The sequence below is a fragment of the Pseudovirgaria hyperparasitica genome (genome assembly GCF_010093815.1).
Source record: "Pseudovirgaria hyperparasitica strain CBS 121739 unplaced genomic scaffold EJ05scaffold_4, whole genome shotgun sequence".
NCBI classification, from domain to species: domain Eukaryota; kingdom Fungi; phylum Ascomycota; class Dothideomycetes; order Acrospermales; family Acrospermaceae; genus Pseudovirgaria; species Pseudovirgaria hyperparasitica.
In genome coordinates this window covers 63,848-82,795 of record NW_022985552.1, presented here as the reverse complement: position 1 = coordinate 82,795, position 18,948 = coordinate 63,848, and the positions used below count along the sequence as shown (strand labels likewise).

General features: G+C 50.9%; 6 protein-coding genes across 6 annotated transcripts; 5 read left to right on the top strand and 1 right to left on the bottom strand.

Moving 5' to 3' along the window:
* Positions 1-260: 260 nt before the first annotated feature.
* On the bottom strand, positions 261-1,342 carry EJ05DRAFT_271846 (uncharacterized protein). The gene has a single exon (XM_033740365.1). The coding sequence runs from the start codon at positions 1,195-1,197 to the stop codon at positions 472-474; it is 726 nt and encodes a 241-aa protein (XP_033602536.1). The 5' UTR covers positions 1,198-1,342; the 3' UTR covers positions 261-471.
* Positions 1,343-2,486: 1,144 nt separating this feature from the next.
* Positions 2,487-3,590, top strand: EJ05DRAFT_436399 (Ureohydrolase; the record flags this gene model as incomplete). Its single annotated transcript, XM_033741746.1, has 3 exons — positions 2,487-2,573; positions 2,626-3,215; positions 3,287-3,590. The coding sequence occupies 3 exons, from the start codon at positions 2,487-2,489 to the stop codon at positions 3,588-3,590; spliced, it is 981 nt and encodes a 326-aa protein (XP_033602535.1).
* A 2,100-nt stretch (positions 3,591-5,690) lies between these two features.
* EJ05DRAFT_271801 (uncharacterized protein) lies at positions 5,691-9,133 on the top strand. Its single transcript, XM_033740363.1, has 3 exons — positions 5,691-6,514; positions 6,642-7,093; positions 7,325-9,133. The coding sequence occupies exons 1-3, from the start codon at positions 5,913-5,915 to the stop codon at positions 8,794-8,796; spliced, it is 2,526 nt and encodes an 841-aa protein (XP_033602534.1). The 5' UTR covers positions 5,691-5,912; the 3' UTR covers positions 8,797-9,133.
* Positions 9,134-9,612: 479 nt separating this feature from the next.
* On the top strand, positions 9,613-11,214 carry EJ05DRAFT_508659 (curved DNA-binding protein). Its single transcript, XM_033748023.1, has 4 exons — positions 9,613-9,699; positions 9,815-9,898; positions 9,953-10,867; positions 10,931-11,214. The coding sequence occupies exons 1-4, from the start codon at positions 9,678-9,680 to the stop codon at positions 11,164-11,166; spliced, it is 1,257 nt and encodes a 418-aa protein (XP_033602533.1). The 5' UTR covers positions 9,613-9,677; the 3' UTR covers positions 11,167-11,214.
* Positions 11,215-11,880: 666 nt separating this feature from the next.
* Positions 11,881-15,350, top strand: EJ05DRAFT_483867 (uncharacterized protein; the record flags this gene model as incomplete). Its single annotated transcript, XM_033745292.1, has 5 exons — positions 11,881-13,403; positions 13,636-13,726; positions 14,018-14,358; positions 14,407-14,925; positions 14,975-15,350. 5 exons carry the CDS (start codon positions 11,881-11,883, stop codon positions 15,348-15,350), a joined length of 2,850 nt encoding a protein of 949 aa, XP_033602532.1.
* Positions 15,351-16,223: 873 nt separating this feature from the next.
* EJ05DRAFT_436299 (dihydrolipoyl dehydrogenase) lies at positions 16,224-17,956 on the top strand (the record flags this gene model as incomplete). The annotated part of the gene is made up of 5 exons (XM_033741742.1): positions 16,224-16,347; positions 16,403-16,482; positions 16,537-17,019; positions 17,067-17,288; positions 17,339-17,956. 5 exons carry the CDS (start codon positions 16,224-16,226, stop codon positions 17,954-17,956), a joined length of 1,527 nt encoding a protein of 508 aa, XP_033602531.1.
* Between the last annotated feature and the right edge of the window lie 992 nt (positions 17,957-18,948).

The following is an 18,948-nucleotide window of genomic DNA, read 5'->3' as shown; positions in this document are numbered from 1 at the left end:
TTGTATGCCTGGCCCGGGCAACACGAGGATCACGGGAAGCGAACATGGTATGAGTCAATTGTGAATTAGTATATGCAGCAAGGAGGGCGAGGCGTCGTCGACGGACGGCGGAGCACAAAGCAACGAGGGCTTGCTAAGAGACTCCTTGGAGGGTTGGCAATTGGGTCGCTCAAGGCGATGCAATGTAGTCGAGTCGAAAAAAATGAAACACATAAGATTTACTACACTTGACCACTATTGGTGCTCACGCTGTTCACGTCAGGTCAGGTAGTCGTCCGCATCCAACGCACACGTACCTGCTGCACCGGGCCGTGTTAGTCAATGAGCCAAGCATGGCGTCCTGTCAAGTCGACACGCAACGGACGTGGATCGGACATGGCAGTCGACAAGACCAAGGATACATATGCATGCTTGACACGCGCCCTGCAGCGGCCGTTCGCATGGTGTGACGCACACAAGCAGGCAGGATTCTCAATCATCCAACCGGAACAAAACGCCATGGTTGAAATGGTAGCGTAAATCCAAGCAAGCAGGTGTATTTCCAATCGGGCTGGGCGGAATGGCGATGATAATGATGCGATGCAAGAGATCGGATCTAGGAGTGTATGCAACGCCATGCCATGCAATGCGACTGCGATGCCAATGCCAATGCCAATGCCAATGCCAATGCCAATGCCATGCGGCGGCTGCGACGGTGTCTGGGGAAGGTTGTGAGAGGGTGAGGATACAGGGGGCTTGAGGGCCGCGTGTGAGTGAGGCTGGAGTGGGGAGAGAGGCTGGAGATGTATGTTTGAGCCTATCGGATTGTTTGCATTCAGATCGTTGTGTCGGAGAGATGTAGATGGTGCATGTGCATGATGATGATGTGCATATAGGAATGTATGTGTGTGTGTGTGTGTGTGTGTGGATAGGATAACAGGTTATAGCTATGTGGATATAGATGTATGTATGTATGTATGTATGTATGTATGTATGGATGGATGGATATGAGTGAGGTTGTGTGGGATGTGTATATGTGTACTGTATCATGTATGTGTAGGATGACGTGCATGCAGATACGCGTCTGCATTGCATGTGCATTACATTGTGCATTCGTACTATGAATATTCCGTAGCGCTGCTCTCTGGACGCAGACATGCGGGTTCTGGGTTCCTTTTTTTTATATGGATAATTATATGGACTGTGTGTATTTATCATGGCGGGGTTTATATGGAGCTGGTGGATGTTGATGTGGCGTTTTTGTGGCGGTATACTGTCGTCCCACTTATTACGCTGTCTGTAATTACTGTATGATTTTTAAACTCTGAGGCGCCTTTTCCCTGGCGGGCGGTGTGCAAAGGGAGGGGGTTCTTTCTAAAATTAGGATGCCAGCTTATACGTGGCTGATGGGGTAATTGTCACTATGTACATTTCTCGAGGGCGGAAATGCAGGGGAGGAATGCGTTATGTGTTATGCGCGACGGAGAGATGTGTGAGGTAGATGCGATATGCGAGATGGAGTAGTATGGTATCTATCGATAATGCGATGCGGACAGACAGGTAGGGAGGGGATATGGCATGGAGCGAAGGTGGAGATGTGTTATGTAGACAGACGTGTCTGCTGTTATGCTGTCCGGGTGTGATACGGCGAAGTGTGTATAGCAGATGTTATTGTTGTTGTTTGTGGAGCGGCCCAGTACGGCACAAGCAAGAACGCCCCCGAGTCCCAGGCCGCTCTATTCCGCTTACTGTAATTATTGTATGTATTCCACGCCGTTCCGCACCTTCCGCGGCACAAGGCGCATCGCTTGGGCAGGCACAGATAAAACCGATTCAAGCCCCAGGTCAACGGTCGAACCTGCCTTTAACGATCAAAACTCGTCTCTCGTCTCTCGTCTTCCACCGCTCCTTCCCCTAAGTGCAGGATAAGGCGAATCTACTAATATCGATGTCTCCTCTTGTCCACTATCCGATCAATTCAGCTGTCTATCCTGTCTGTTTCACGTATCATCTGTCCGCCCGATGTCAGATCCTTACGTAAACTCGGATAATGGCAACTTTGGTCGAGCAAAGGCGGCCGCCTGATTATTTAAATCGTTTGCGTGGTCCCTCATGTGTATATGTATGTGAGAGGTTTTAATAATATATGAGGTGCTTCCTGTCTACAAACCACATCAGTTCGACGACAAGACCAGGAGCAATCTATCTACCTTCAGCAATCACTCGTATTCCTCGCTAGACTCAAACTCGTATTCTTTCTCATTTATCTGATCTCTTCCATCTTCTTACATCGCGTTTCTCCGTCCATATTCTCCTATCTCGTGTCGCTCCATCTTCCGGTGTTTTCCCTGCGTCATCAGGGACCTCCGTTCCAAACTCTTAAACTCTACTCCAACCTAGGACCCTGACCTTGCCTGCTCGTTCTCTCGTTTGCTCGTTCGCTATCTATCTACATACATACATATACTCTTACTCCCACCCCACTTCACCGCCCTCCCCCTCTCAGAATGACTTCTGCACCTTTCATTACCCCGAAATTCCTTCCCTCCCGCGATGGCCTCGGTGTCGTCGCAGTCGGTTTCTCTGGCGGCCAAGTACCTTACTCTGTCTCCACTCCTAGTCGTCGTATACTGATTTTAACCATAGCCCAAACCAGGCGTCGAAGCCGGCCCTACAGCCCTCATCGATGCAGGCCTCCTCACACAACTCGAAAACGATCTTGCGCTGAACGTCACCTTTGATGGCACCGTCGCCTCGTACGCCGACGTCTATGCCGCACACCCAGACGATCCGGACGTGCGTGGTATGAAGCGTCCCAAGACCGTCTCTGCCGTCACACGTCAGATCAGCGAGCAAGTCTACGCGCACGCGCGCGCTGGTCGCTTCGCCCTTACGCTTGGCGGTGACCACAGCATCGCCATTGGCACCATCAGCGGCAGCGCAAAGGCGGTGCGCGAGCGATTAGGCAAGGAGATTGCTGTCGTGTGGGTGGATGCACATGCAGACATCAACACACCCGAGACGTCGGGTAGCGGCAACATCCACGGCATGCCGGTTGCGTTTCTGACGGGCCTGGCGCGTGAGACGCGCGAGGATGTGTTTGGCTGGATTGAGGACTCGCATCGCATCGGCGTGAGCAAGATTGTCTACATTGGGCTGCGGGACCTGGATGTGGGCGAGAAGCGGATTCTGCGCGAGAACAAGGTCAAGTGCTTCACGATGCACGATATCGATCGGTGCGTGCTTGCTCGGGGTCTTTACTTATATATGTTTTTTCTGGTTGGGAAGCGTACTGACAATGCTGCAGGCACGGGATTGGCGCCATCATGGACATGACGCTGGAGCATATTGGGCCCGACACGCCTATTCATCTGTCCTTTGACGTCGACGCACTGGACCCAATGTGGGCGCCTTCGACAGGAACCCCGGTGCGTGGCGGCTTGACTCTTCGTGAGGGGGATTTTATCGCCGAGTGTGTCGCTGAGACAGGCGCGCTCGTCGCCATGGACTTGGTTGAGGTCAATCCAAGTCTAGACGAGGTGGGTGCCGGAGACACAATCCGGGCCGGGTGCAGTCTGGTGCGCTGTGCGTTGGGAGATACTTTGCTCTAGATTGATGGCGATTGATGGCGAGGGGTGAAGGAAGAAGAGTGCTTGGATAGACTAAACTGGTTTGACTAGACGATAGAGTCCCTCGTGGGAAATTACATGTACCACGGTTCAATGATCAGTGATAGGCAGTGCGATCATGCATGCATAGTAATGACTTTAGTATTTACCCACTTGACAGCTGGTGCTCCAGCCATGACGAATTGGTGTTATAGACACTGCGCTTCTTTCTCTGCCTGCCATCCGTCTCGCTCTTGTCTAATTCTGGAGTTGTGGTATCGTGTGATGGCGCCGTAGATATGTCTTGTTCTCGAGGCGTCGTGTTTGTGGTGTATATTGAGCGTGTGCCGTTTTGTGGCGTTGGGCCGTTGGTTAGGTGAGGAGTGTTATGTCGATGGCCACGGGAAGAAAGGCATGGCTTGGCCATGCTTTGGGCGGCTTTTGCTTGATGCTTTATTACGATCATAATACAGAGCATATATAATGGGACTGGACGTTGGCCACATGACCAACTTCGTAGGGTCCTTGAACGAACTGAGAGTATGCTGGCTCCGTAGAATATGTTTTAGTTTAGACTGCGTGTAGATAATTAATACTGTATACTCTCTCATCAAAAGCTCTTGCGAACCGCACTTCCAGAAGCAACCGACATCTGTGCAATCAGTGTTCTCCGACTACGTGGATGAGCACTTCCTGTATGATCAATCGATAGATTCTGGAAGATTAAGTTTCTTTGGATGATATATTCGGAACCATCTGCACTCTAATCATCATTGCTCGTGGCCCCTCTGGGAGATGTATGCTTGTGATGCTAGAATCGAATGACGATGTAGATCAACATGTCTCTAAGCAAAATGGAAGCGATGACACGGCAGCCTGGACTGAAGTATCTGCCCATATAATGCTCACCATGCAACGGTGTGGTACTAAAAGGACGAGGTCACGACTAGGATAACTAGAACGGAAGAGAATTGACCCATTCCAATCCGGTCAAAGCTCCTTTGTTTATATGAGGAGGTTCGGGTAGAATTCTGGAAGCATGCCTAGTGTGAAGCCACAGAACAATGTATCTACGTATATATTACTGCATGGCTTGTTCGGTGCGGCCATGTTCATTTGACGTGGCCAATCAGTAGATGCACAGGCAGGCACAACAGGGCGGGCGTACTTCCAATTAACTGCTAGGTAGAGTGTATCGAATGGGAAAGCCGAGGTGATGACGCCGTCGTATCTGGACAGACCATGCCTAGGTTCGGCATCGCGGCTCTAAGGTAGACGTAATTAATAATTAGCTTGTGCTGTTTGTCTTTTTGTAGGGGCCGAGTTACAGAAGGGTGTTGGACTTTGGTATGCGATATATCACATTTTACAGCAATAGTTCAACGGTTGTCCCGAATGTCCCGGTCGTTCATCGCAACAACAAAGCCGGGCGCGAGCTTGTACCTGACCTAAATTAGCAGACCTAGAGCGAGCGCAGGCATGTGGTAGAGCAGTGATAGTAATAATGATGTGTAAGTGCGAACGTAATTAGAGAAAAAAGCAATTTGAATTCCGGCACTCCAAGTGGTTTGGTATTATTATTAGTTGGTTCCAGCTGCCAGGCAGGGTTGTGGAGCAGTCGTCCCTCTCACCAAATGACGACGTTATGGATCCATTCCATCTATTACCACTCAACACATCCATCCATAACCTCTCACTGAGCTGATATCTTGCAACTTTCACTGCAATCCTCCTTCTTCAATTCCCGAAAACTCTCATCTTGTCAAACTCCACGAAAGGAAGCATTGCGGCCGGCTACACATCCAACATCGGCCGCTGACGCTCATGCTGACCGGGCCAAGCCAGTTGAAACCTGCCGCGTGTGTTGCTAGGCTTGAGCGCTGAACGTCCAGTGCGTGCGACTCTTTACCTTGACAACACATACACGACCTTTCACCTGCATCATACACCTGCATCCATCCATCCCTCCATCCATCCAGCATTCCACGTCGTCGGTACTGTCATGAAGTCAATCCTGTCTCCAATGCCAGATCCCCATTCGTCATAACCATGGCTGACCAAGACGACTCATCACCACCTCGCCCTCTAGAACTGTGCTCCATCACCGACGAAAGCCCGCCCTCTGTCTCTACGGCCTCTTCAGGCTCCACTACTCCAAAACAATCCATTGCGCCTTCGACCGCCTACGAAAATGGTAACGTTGCGGCTGCACGACCATCGAGCGTCTTGCGAGCTTTGAACGTGGCGAACGCTGCCTCGACCTCCGCCTCTCCACTCTCCTCACGCGATTCCTCACCCGCACGACATAACAGCAAGACTACACATATGCCTGCAGGACCCTCGGCGCCGAGGCGATCGAGGACGCATAGCCAAGATATGAGCCCGACACGTCCGCCGCTTGTGCAAACCTCAAGTGGTACTGTCCCTTCAGCTGCAGCTGTTCAACGTGTCCTATCGTCCACGAATACGCCGCAACTAGCAGCTGGGCAAACACATGATTCAAAGACATCGCGATTGCAGAAATCAGAATTTATACCAGGAGAAGGTACACCGCGCTGGCCTGTGTCACCTAGGATAAAGTCCCCACCACCATCCACATCACGTTCACGGAAGAACTCTCTCAACAGTCGTTCGCAGCAGACAGCCCAGGCAACCAAAGATACCTACCAGCGCAAGTCGGAAACCTTGGCGACACCCAACATCGTCGTCCAGAGCTCAACACCGCCATCATCATCGTCATCGGCCGTGGCCCCGTCGCTACGCGCACCAGCAAAGAATGATGCTCCCAGTAGTGATTCGGACGACCAGGCCCCCATCACTATGAAAGGCTCCGCCCGAGGTGTGAGTGGCGCAAAGACTACCCTAGAGACGGTGCAAGAAGGAAGCCTGCCCAACAATTCAGACTTCGAGCTGGCAAAATCACAGAGGTGTGTCAGCGCGTTAAAGTCTTCCCACACAGTTCTAGGTTATGGGCCATCCATATACCGTTCCATAGAAACGTAGCTCATCTTGCCGTGTACGTTTGGCAGAACCCCAGTTCTAACCATTTTACAGGGTCACCACTCAAGGTTCAAGCAAACCAGACACAGACAACTCAACACAGGAGAGCGCGGCCTTCAAGACTTCTGAAGATCTGACCAGCAAATCTTCAAGAGCTGTAGAGAGTGGCAGTGAAAGTGGAGAGAACAAAAACAATGGCAAGGCCAAGGTCATACAGCCAAAGTCTGCCACCACGCCGCGGTCTGGTCTCTCCAACCGTAGCTCGTTCACGTCATTAACCCAAACGAAATCACGATCTGTCAACGAAAGTAAGAACATGACAGTCGAAACCGAGACTGTCCCATCGATCCCACAAGCTACTATCGGAGCACCCATCGACAGAAACATCCAAGGACGGTCTGAGGCATCCGGAAGTCTCCGTTTGAAGCCGAGTAACGAGACGATACGCCCAAAGAAGGAGAGGAAGAAGCCTCCTCGCAAAGCCCCCTCTGTGAATTCCGGCACGGGTATGTATTTCAATTTTCGCAACCCCTTCCACCATCATCACCATCCTGTTACGCGACCCGAAACAACTGTTCGGTCGTACACATCTCCCTCCCTTGCCAGCAGCTACGATACGATGGGATCAATCAGGTCCTCGTGGTCATCACAGCCAGGCACCCCTGATGCTATTAATCGAACATTTCTTAAGTCTTCGAAGTATATTTTATCCACCACTAACTCCAGGCCGAATACAGCGTCGTCCAAAGCAGACATATTCGAAGCCAAAGTCGCCAGTGCTGTCGATGAAGCGGATGACTCAGACTCTGATGAGACTTTTGTCTACGAGTCAAACCCGCCGGATGCAGAACAACGCCCGCTCCATCATTCACGCACACCGAGTGCAACATCAATGGCGAGCTTGGCGGATCAAAGACAGAGCATGCGGTCGATCGGCAACGCTTTTGACAATCAGCGTCAAGTTCCGAGCAAAAGGAGCATGAAGTTTGCGAGTACATATAATCCGAACAGTCCTGATCATGATTTCCATGATCGAGGAGATGGTACTGTCAGACATGGTACAGGTCGAACTACTGGCGGGAGTAGTATACACCATCATCACATCGGCCGGCACGGGAGAGGCCCGCCTTCTATATTCGACAGTGACTCGCCGTTCCCGCACTCCAGCAAAGACCGAAACTCTCGGCAAATATCGAGGCCATCGAGCCCCAGAGTGGCCAACCACTCATTGCGCTATCAGAATGGAGCAGCTAAGCAGAACAGCGAGCTTTCCATGTACGACATGGCTGGAGAAGCAGCAGATGACGAAACCACCCCTCTTATCGGGACGGTGCGTGGGCCACGAAGCGCTCGCACGATGCGATCCGTACGCCCAATCGGAGTTCCAATGCGTCATTACGATCCATATCAACGCAACGAAGGTGGTTGGCTCAGTAGATTTGCTGGCTGTATTGTTATGACTGTCATGCTAGTCCTGTTGGTAGCCGGTGCAGTCGGTTTCCTCTTTGCAACCACGAAGCCGCTTTATAGTGTAAAACTTGAAAAGATCGAGAACGTTCTCGCTAGTGAGCAGGAACTGATGATGGACCTCTCCGTCGTGGCCATCAATCCCAACGTAATCTCAATCGCCATCTCAGATATGGATGTAAATGTATTTGCGAAAAGCAAGCATGTTCCATCCGGCCTGTGGTGGCGAGAGCATGGCCAAATTGGGGATGAAGGACCATGGATAAGCCCGAGAATCAAACGAAGAAAAATTCACTCGGCATTCAACAAGACCATGGAGAAACTTGGGAACAAAGACGATGGGACCGATCCGATTGACGATCCTGAGTTGGATCCCTCCACCATGTTCATTGGGCGCATTTTCGAATTCGATTCACCCCTGTACTTTGAGGGCTCTGCACTCCAGCAACGTTTACGACGATCTGTGGGCGAAGTGCGTCTATCAAAACCTGGCAACAAAACAGAAGCCGGTGGTACAGATCGATGGGAGCATGTTATTCAGTACCCCTTCGAGCTCATTGTACGGGGCGTCCTTAAATATGAGTTGCCTTTGAGCAGTCACGTGCACACTGCATTGATTCAAGCAAATATTACCGTTCATCCTGAACGTGGCGTTGACGGTAACGGAACGATGTTCGTAGAAACATCGGAAGAGCACGAAGCTCACGGCGGAGGTGCACTGTTTTCAGTCGACTCGACTTAACGAGCCAAGTCAGACGGTTCACTCCACACGACCACATGGAGGCGGCTCGGTACTGACCGGTTTTTCTTTTTTTATCTTTTATTTTTTTTTCAAGTTTTGGAAGGTTTCTTCTATCAACGTGTGACGACCAATAGAGCGGCATCCTCCGCAGGGAGGCCTGGCAACATATACCCCAAATTTGCTCTTCAGCACTTGTTACGAATCTCGTTCACTACCTTGCTGGATTTCCACACACGGTTCAACTTATCCACAACTATCGCCCACAGTTTTTTGTACAATTGCGTCGTCATGATGACGAGCGTTCGAACGCTGCTTCTTGTACACAGAACCTTTTTATAGGCCCCAGCTGCGCTCTATGCATTGATAAGACCATAAATTTGGAGCAGGCTGGAGCATCACGAACATAATCGTGTTGGGACCCGTTCCAATTGGCCAGCCGCACATGAGCGTGTAAAGTCACTGAGCCCTGAGCCAGTTTCTTACTGTGGGTAGGGCCAGGAGTCGAACAGGAACGTTTTTGCGAAGGGCCACGTCTGTAATCATTTATTTAGACTCTTGTATTCATACTTAGGTATCAGAATCCCAGAAGTCCTGTAGGGCATTGCGACCCGATGATAGAGCAAAAGTATCATTTTAAAATTCAACCATAGAATGCTAATTGTTCGTACTTTGTCCTACAAGTGAATTACTAGCGATGTCACTATGTATGGCGCTCCCCTTGTTCCTTGCTTTCGATTGGGCTTGGAAGCGAGTCTAAAGTGCCCCTCTCTCAAACACCCCGCGCCTGCGATACAAAACATCCATCGCGCACGACACCTGCAGTCTACAACCTCTCAAATCATCAGCTGTCCCTGCGTCTACCAGAGGCAAAGTCGATCATTATGGCTGAAGAAAATGCTGTTGGTACGTATTTTGCATCATCATTTGTCTTTCAGCTCGATTTCCTATTCTGAGGCACATTTGGCGTGTTCATGACGCTTCCTCCCACTGAAATCTTTAGGCTAATGGAACTGAGCAGATTACTCGCTCGCGAACCCTGATACCTTGACCAAATATAAGACTGCTGCAACGATCTCGCAGAAGGTCCTCGAAGCTGTCACAGGTACCGAGTCTCGCAGATTTCAGCTATAGCTTTATTAGGCTAACAGCTTCTTAGGATGGTGCACTGAGGGTTCGAAGATTGTCGAGCTTTGCGAGAAGGGCGACCAGCTCTTATCGGACGAAATTGCGAAGGTGTACAAGGGGAAGAAGATTGCTAAAGGCTTCTCGCATCCGACGACTATCTCCCCGAGCTCCTACATTACCCCTTACACTCCGCTCAAGACCGACGCCGAAGAAGCCGAGACTGTACTCAAAGCCGGAGAAGTTATCAAGATCCAGCTGGGTGCTCAGATTGATGGCTTCGGCACTATCGTCTGCGATTCTATTGTGGTCGCCGGCGGAAGCAACAAGGATGGCAAGGTGTCTGGCAGGGAGGCAGACCTTCTTCTTGCTACGCATTATGCTAATGAGCTCCTTCTACGCATGATGATCCCTCCTGGTACTCTGGCTACGACTGAGGAAGAGAAGACTAAGGCTGCTACGCAGAAGCCATACAGTCAGAGCAAGATTACCCAGCTGGTTGAGAAAGTTGCGAAGAGCTATGGCTGCAACATTGTAGAAAGCACCACTTGCTGGCTCTTTGAGCGCAACGAGATTGAAGGCAAGAAGAAGATCATTCTTTCTCCTGGTGACAGCGTCCGTGGCGAGGGGTTGCCTGATGTCTCAGAGGTCTGGGGAGTTGAAATGGGTGTGAGTCTAGGCAGTGGTAAGGTCAAGACTTTGGGCAATCGACCCACCCTGCATCGTCGCACCACTACTACCTACGGCCTGAAACGTCCCAGCTCAAGGACTACACTTTCGGAAGTACAGAAAAAGTTCGGTACCTTTGCCTTCAGCTTACGCCAACTCGACGATGAGAAGTCCGCAAAGGTCGGCGTTGTCGAGTGCGTTCGGGGTGGAGTCTTCCGCCAGTACGAAGTTGTTGGTGACAAGGATGGGGAGCCAGTTGGAAGGGTATTCACCACAGTTGGTAAGTTTTTGAAACATGTTTTCCACATCACTTAAGGACACGCGACGTTGACAGCATTCACAGCTCTCACTAAGAACGGGTTGACACGTTTGGCTGGCCCTCCTACGCCAGATTTGAGCAAATTCGAGACTGACAAGAAGATCACGGATGAGGAGATTCTTGCCATCTTGGAGCAGCCTATTGGTAAGCCCCCAAGCAACAAGAGCAAGAAGAACAAGAAGAAGAAGAAGAAGCCCGCCAAGAAGGTAGAGGAGGAAGAGGACGACGACGACGACGAGGAGGACTCTGACGATGAGTAAGCCATATCTGAAGGTTCAAGACATGATGCACCCAAAATCCTGCTGCGGTGAATATAGGCTTAAGCGACCGTGAGGCTATCTCCAGTCTGGTCATCTGACTTTGCATACGCATAGCCCATTTTGGGGGGTTGGGATGCACTACAAAAGACATCACTTGAAGTCACTTATCTTAGTCTACCGAAAGTAGCGTTAGATGAATAGAAAGGCGAACACAAAAATAAAACTACCAAAAAATGTTGTCTGAATGACTATTAATTCGCCGGAATGCCGCGCAAGTGATAAGGCTTTTCCTATCCCCTGCTCGGTGCCTCCCCGTGAACTTCACACTCATTCCCTCTCCATGCCCTGCAACAAAGTCTTACAACATTTACTTCATCATTTTTCACAAGCACCAATCATTATATTTCTCGGTGTGACTGCTACTAGCTGAAGCTGCACCTGGTCGTGGCAAGATAGGCGCTATTCAGTTGAGGTGGCACTTTCAGCAATTCCAATCTAAGGGGTCTCCCGAGCCGACTCCGTGTTCTGGCTGCGTTCCTTCGCGAGCTCTCTAACACCTCACACCCCCGTTTTCAAAGAAACGCGCCACACCACGCCCCAAGACGTGAGGTCGCCCTCTACTACTCATCGCCACGCGCGGTAATTATCACCATCATATTCTCATTAATCAGAGACTTACTGACATCGACGCAGGGCTGCGCATAAGGGATGAACATGGCCCTGAACGCTTCCTCACGGGCTACGCGCAGATCGAGTCGGGCAAACACACCGAGAGCAAGACCAGCCAGCGCGACTACCACTCCTAAAATTTCAGTTCCCTCCGCTCTATCGACCTCTCTGCCCCAGAAAGCGAGACCGCAGAACACGTTGGACTCATGGGTAGAGCCGCCACCGCCTAATCCTAGACCTAGTTTCGAAGACCATGGCTTTGAACGTCAGGGGGTCCTCCAGCACATGGAACCATTAGGCACGCCGCCATCTGCGAAATTGAAAGCAAAACTGCGAGGCGACGCACAGAAGCGGCCAGTGTTCATGAACGGATTGCTGTCAAGAGACGACAATACCCGTGATTCCCCTGACACTTTGGCATCAGGCCCTGTTACACGTGAAGCATCTGCTCGTCCAGAGGATACGGTCGAAGCGGATACAGAGATAGAAGCATCGGAAGAGCCAGCAGTCACGGAACCAGTGGACGAGGTAGTGGATAAAACAGTGCAGGCCGCCAAAAATACGGAACATCCCCAGCCACTTTTATCTCGGTTCAACAATTTTGGAAAAATTGTGGACCGTGCTTGTGAAGAAGCCCGCGACAACAGTGACGTTCGCACGAATGTAGCCTTACAAAAGATGTACGAGAACAGTGCACACGATTCTCGCCTGATCAAAGCCCTCGACGGTATCCTTGCGAGGTCGGCCACCCCGGCGCAGACTGCATATTTCAAGCGAACTGTTAGGAAACTCAAGCAACAAGCCAAAGCTCGTGAATCACCACCAAAGAAACGACTAAGACTTTCTCTCAAGATGTCGAAAGAGCCGGCCCCAACCCCGGCCTTCTCACCTCCCAAGGTCACTCCCCAAATTGAGCCAACACGCACACCCCGAACGACGCGCGCTTTGAACATGTCCTCATCGGTTGTACCATCATCACCAGCATCTGTCAAAGCTTCGGCCTCGAAGGTTACCCGCACCCTCGCAGTCAATGACTCAGACTCGGATCTTAGTGATGTCGACGAAACCATTGCACAAGGTCCTCCGCCGGACGCAGTGGCAACGAACGGCACCATCGCTAGTACTGAAGCAACAACACGACCGAAAAGAATGGCTGCCCCCAAAGGAGCTCTGCTTGGACGACATCCACCTGTTAGTAAGACTCGAGCAGGCAAACGTGTAACCGACGACGGTGACCTTTCCGAGGCGACTGAGACAGAAGATCACGCGGAGATTGACGCTATCTATGCCAGAAGGAAAGAGCGTCTGCGAGCGTTCGACGACGTGAAGTTCTCCGAGAGCTCATACCGTCTCGATCCAAAGTACAGACCTCGAACTCCACTCTCGAACTCACTACCGCCTCGTTCCAACGGCCTTGTCAACGGACAGCAGGCCAGTAATAAAACCAAGGCCAGCGACGACGACGATGATGACCTGTCTACGGTTGATTATTCTTCGCCTCCCAGCAAGCACTTCCCACGTCTCGGGGCACCGACCCGCAAGAAAGGATTGCGAACTATGATATCCTCGTAAGTAGCCTTATTCCTTCCTCCACTCATTGTCTTTTTGCACCGTGGTCGTGGAATGGAAGAGACACGTGTGCTGCTGCGCATACTGTTTCAGCTTCCTCTCAGCCACCTCTGGTGATACCACGACAGCCGATGCAACAACACACGATATATCAACGAAGGCGATTGTTTGATTCGCGAGAGAGCAAGAAGTTCTATGATGACCATGGCTAATAAACATTCATTACTTCAGGCCGAACAAGAACAAAACCAAGGCGGTGGCTGGCCAGGCGCCGATGACTAGGAGTGGCGGCATTGAGGGCCCCAGCGCTGACGGTGATTTGGTAGGTCGCACACTCGCGCTCCTAGCACATTTTTCATTCATAGGGCATATCTTCTGGCATGCCCGCAGCCCAACACTCACACCATACCGCTTCTGTCTTTCCCTATTTCCACGCTTTTGTCCCTGTACTGCAAGTCCATCCTCACGTCGCTTTTGTATCGTCCTCCACTGCTACTTTTCCATCTTCCTTTAGCCCATGCCATGCTTTTCCAAGCTTCATTTGCTTTGCCATCGCTGCAAACACTCCTGCGCTGCAACCAAGACGTCGCGTATGCTAATTCATGATGAACAGTCTGATGACGAGGAGGTATGTGCTGCTTGCGGAGGAATTGGTCTCCTGATTTCTTGCGACAAATGCACTGAGTGGTTTCACTTCACGTGCGCCGAGCCACCTGTTGAGGAAAAGGATCTGGAAGGAGACGAAAACTGGTGGTGTTCACATTGTGTTATGTACGAAGTCCGGCCACCAGGTGCTGATGAGCCCCGAGAAGGCCTCTTCGCGAGGCTCATAGACCAGATGGAGTGGAGCAAGCCTATGACGTTCTCTCTTCCAGAACGTATTCGCGAATTCTTCGAAGATGTCAAAACTGGGCCCGATGGGGAATATGAGGAAGAAGGCGTGTGGATACGAGCGTAAGTCTTACCAGGGACAACAGTTTGTCCAAGCTGACCAGTACACAGCAAAAATCGCCATGGTTATATCGAGTCTGAGGACTTGACCAAGTTGAAAGACAAAAGTGGCGTCATCTTGTGCGCTCAGTGCGGCAAATCATCTCTTGACGGTCGTCCGATGCTGCAGTGTCAGGTCTGCCAAGAGCACTGGCACATGGATTGCTGTGATCCTCCGTTGGCGGTACCGCCCTCGGTAAATCACGAATGGACCAAGCGACAAGCTTTCAAATGCCCTCGCCATGTCAACCGTGATCTCAAGGCCATTGAGCCGAAGTCAGAACACGTGATTGATCCCGACAGTATCCCAATCAATGGGCGACGGACGCACCGCCTCCGAAAACCCAAGAATCCAGTTTATGTCGATCCTGCCCTTCGACGTGGCTATCGCAACAACGGTGTCATCGAGGTCGTCGACGACTCGAGCGACGATAGTGAATTTTACGACGAGCCTAGTGGAGAGGAGGAGGGTCAAGTCCTCAGGCTACCCGTATATGGGATCAAGCTTGACTTTATCCACGCCGCGAAATTGTAGAGTACAGTCTCATGAAGAGACGTTCCATGGCTGACACTTTGATAGATCCCGCGAGAAACGGCAGAAACTGATGCAGCCTCCCACAATAACAACAACACCTAGCGCTCGTCCACCACACACTACTTTCACAACACCTTTCGCGGGTCATACTATGGTAGAGCAGCAAACCGCCTTGAACCTAATCCAGCTTGCCCAGAAAGAAGACGCTGCCGGTCTTACTAGCGTTGACGTCGATTCACTCATTATGGCCTTGCTTGCTGAGGCGCCGGAGCAGGTCGTTGCGCAATTGACACGTGCACAGTCCAATCTTACCAATGGTACAGCTAGTGCCTTCGATAAACTTACGTTCCTTACCAGACTCGAAGAGGTCATCAAGCAAGCAAAGGAACAGCTATCCGCCCAGGTGAAATCTGTCGTCTAAGCGACGACAACCAAACGTTGTCTCTTGTCAGCAGACTGCCACTATCTTAGGATCCGACGCCTTGATATCAATAATGTGGCTCGTGTTGTCAGGCCAGAGAACACACCTATTTCACACACCCCTTCTGTTTTACTTTATACCACCACCTACCTACGGAGCAACAAACCGACTATAGCATTAACCTTTCCTTTGTTACGGCGCATAGACCTTCAGGATGCCAGTGTCCACTCCTGTCTCTACCACTCCCTACAGATGACAGGGAGAGACTGGACAACTGGTGAGCATTTTTTGGCGTTATGCAGGCTTGGTATAGTCCCCGTGCTTGCTCTCGGCTGGCGATAAAAGCTTCTTGGGGTCAGGGGATGAGAAGAGGGAGCAGAGATTGGATCCACAATAGCGGCGGAGGGACTTTAGGGTTGCAGATTATATATTGCGCCATACGAGAGGAGGGAAGCATCTCTTTTCCAGGTTGTCCTTCTATGTATTTTATACGAAGCGCTACCCCGAAAGCTACGGCATCATGCTGTCGCACTTGCATGACACTAGGTCATATGATTGAAGACAATCGTAAGTGCTCAACCTGCATAGCATTCATCTTCATGGCTCTCATTATCGTGAAAATGGCATTTTCGAGACTTGACGCGGGTCTGTTGCTCCGACATACCCACAAGGCACTGCGGCGCTAACCGTTTCAATGGGTACGCCACGCGATGACCAACCGTCTAGCAAACAAACCCGCTTGTACCGCAGATTTCCGGGGTCTGCTCTCATCAGCATCTTCTCACAAGTCTTTCTAGCCGCCACCACCATCAATTGTACCCAGTGCTGTGCGCTACAGCTTCCCATTCCGCCATCAAAACCTCACTACACATCATGCTTTCGCGCGCGCTCCCCAGAGCTACCACAAGGCAGCTTTCGAGACCTGTCAACAGCTCTGTCTCCCGCCCAACATTCTACACTGCTGAGAGAGCGCGGAGGTGGTACGCCACGGAAGCTGGTACGCTCTTCTGCGATTGCTATAGCCATATGGCTCATCACTGACGTCTGTACAGAGGAGAAAGACCTCGTCATCATCGGCGGAGGTGTCGCTGGATACGTTGCGGCAATTAAGGCTGGCCAAGCAGGTCTTTCAGTAAGATCACCTCTCACCCCTCGTACGTTGACGCGAACTAATACACAATTATAGGTCTCATGTATAGAGAAACGCGGGTCCCTCGGCGGCACATGTCTCAACGTCGGCTGCATTCCTTCAAAGTCTCTCCTCAACAATTCGCATCTCTACCACCAAATCCTACACGACACTAAAAACCGTGGTATCGAGGTTGGCGATGTGAAGCTCAATCTGACGCAGATGATGAAGGCCAAGGAGACGTCTGTGAGTGGTTTGACCAAGGGTATCGAGTTCCTCTTCAAGAAGAACAACGTGGAGTACATCAAGGGAACCGGGGCATTCGCCGATGAACATACCGTTAAGGTTAACTTGACGGAAGGTGGCGAGACGTCAGTTAGGGGCAAGAATATCCTTATCGCGACGGGCAGTGAGGCTACGCCATTCCCAGGCTTGACGATAGATGAGGAGAAGGTCATTACAAGTACCGGTGCAATTGCGTTGAAGGAGGTGCCTAAGAAGATGACCGTTATTGGCGGTGGTATTATTGGTCTGGAAATGGTAGGATATCGGTCATTTCTTCTACGACAGACTCTAATACCTCACAGGCTTCCGTATGGTCGCGGCTCGGCTCTGAAGTTACCGTTGTTGAGTACCTAGGTCAGATCGGCGGTCCTGGCATGGACGCTGAAATCGCGAAGATGTCACAAAAGATTCTCACAAAGCAGGGCATCAAGTTTAAGCTGAACACCAAGGTCACTAGTGGCGACGCTGGTAGTGATGGTGTCAAGATTAGCACTGAAGCTGCGAAAGGAGGCAAGGAGGAGACAGTACGTTGGTCTATAAAACATGCATTCAAATACCACTAACACGTTCCCAGCTCGACGCTGACGTTGTTCTCGTTGCCATCGGCCGCCGCCCCTACACCGCCGGCCTCGGCATCGAAAACATTGGCATCGAAACCGATGACAAGGGCCGCCTCGTTATTGACCAAGAGTTCCGCACAAAAGTCCCGCACATCCGTGTCATTGGAGACTGCACCTTTGGACCCATGCTTGCGCACAAAGCCGAGGAAGAAGCCGTTGCTGCCATCGAGTTCATTACCAAAAACTACGGCCACGTTAACTACAACGCGATTCCCTCGGTCATGTACACGCACCCTGAAGTCGCCTGGGTTGGGCAGAACGAGCAGGAGCTGAAGGCGCAAGGCATTAAGTACAACGTCGGCAGCTTCCCGTTCAGTGCCAACTCGCGCGCCAAGACGAATCTGGATACGGAAGGTCTAGTCAAGTTTCTAGCTGATAAAGAGACGGACCGCATCCTTGGTATTCACATTGTGGGACCGAATGCAGGCGAGATGATTGCGGAGGGTGTGTTGGCGTTGGAATATGGCGCAAGCTGTGAAGATGTTGCGAGGACAAGCCATGCGCATCCGACGCTGGCCGAGGCTTTCAAGGAGGCAGCTATGGCAACGTATGGGAAAGCTATTCACTACTGAAATTGTGGACCGGGTAAAGCGAGGAGACGAAGGGGGCTCAGATGTCGTTTCTTGTATTATATGATGGATTAGCAAGAGCGAGAGGACTGCATAGACTTGATTTAGCTTTCGACTTTTGTGTGTCTCTTCAAGGTTGCTATTCTGCGTTCTGCTGTGTGGCCATTCATCTCTTCTGTCGGATGTTACCTTGCTGACTAGGAATAGGTCGTACGTCAAACTATCTCTGTACAGCTATCAATTGAAGGCTTTGCTATGCTTGGTGACGGACCAGGTGACTCGCGCGTCTGTCATGATACTAATGGCGTGGCACTAGAGGAAGTCTGCTTCCCAACAAACTACCTAGGCAGTGGTCACTCCAATGATCCGGAGAAGCTTTTGGTTTCTTCCAATGTGGTCGGTTACGACAATCGGATAGGTAGGTGATTACACAGCGGTGTCAGACCTATGTCAACCTTCTCGTACCATGTCGATGACAGTATCTGAAAATGACTTCGTGGCTGACCTGGACCTATGCGTAGTTGTCTTTCGGTCTTTATGTTCCATGTGTCCTCCTGCCAATCATGACTCGAGGCCAGATGATTTGTCGAGTGCGATTTGTTCGAATCGAAGTATGGGAAATGATATGTGCAATTACAGCACTTTATGGGATGATGGATCACATTGGCCATGGGGCGAGTTGGCAGGGTTAGTAGAGGAGGAAGCAGTGAAGCCTGAAGGTGTGGTTGCACAAGGTCTGATTGTCCAGTCGGGCAGGAATTACACACTGTAGTTCTGGCGAACTATATGCGCCATGACAGGAGGGGTTTGTTGGTTGTCAGCTTCCTAGACCGTGGCAAAGGCTTTGATAATTTCCAGATATTGGATCCAAGTCAATTCTGGCACTGGATCTATCCTGCGCAGTGCTGCAAATACAACAACGGCATTAACATCTCGCCATGTATGTGGAAGACTGCCAGATATGTGGATAACCTTACAGAGCAAGATTGTGTGCC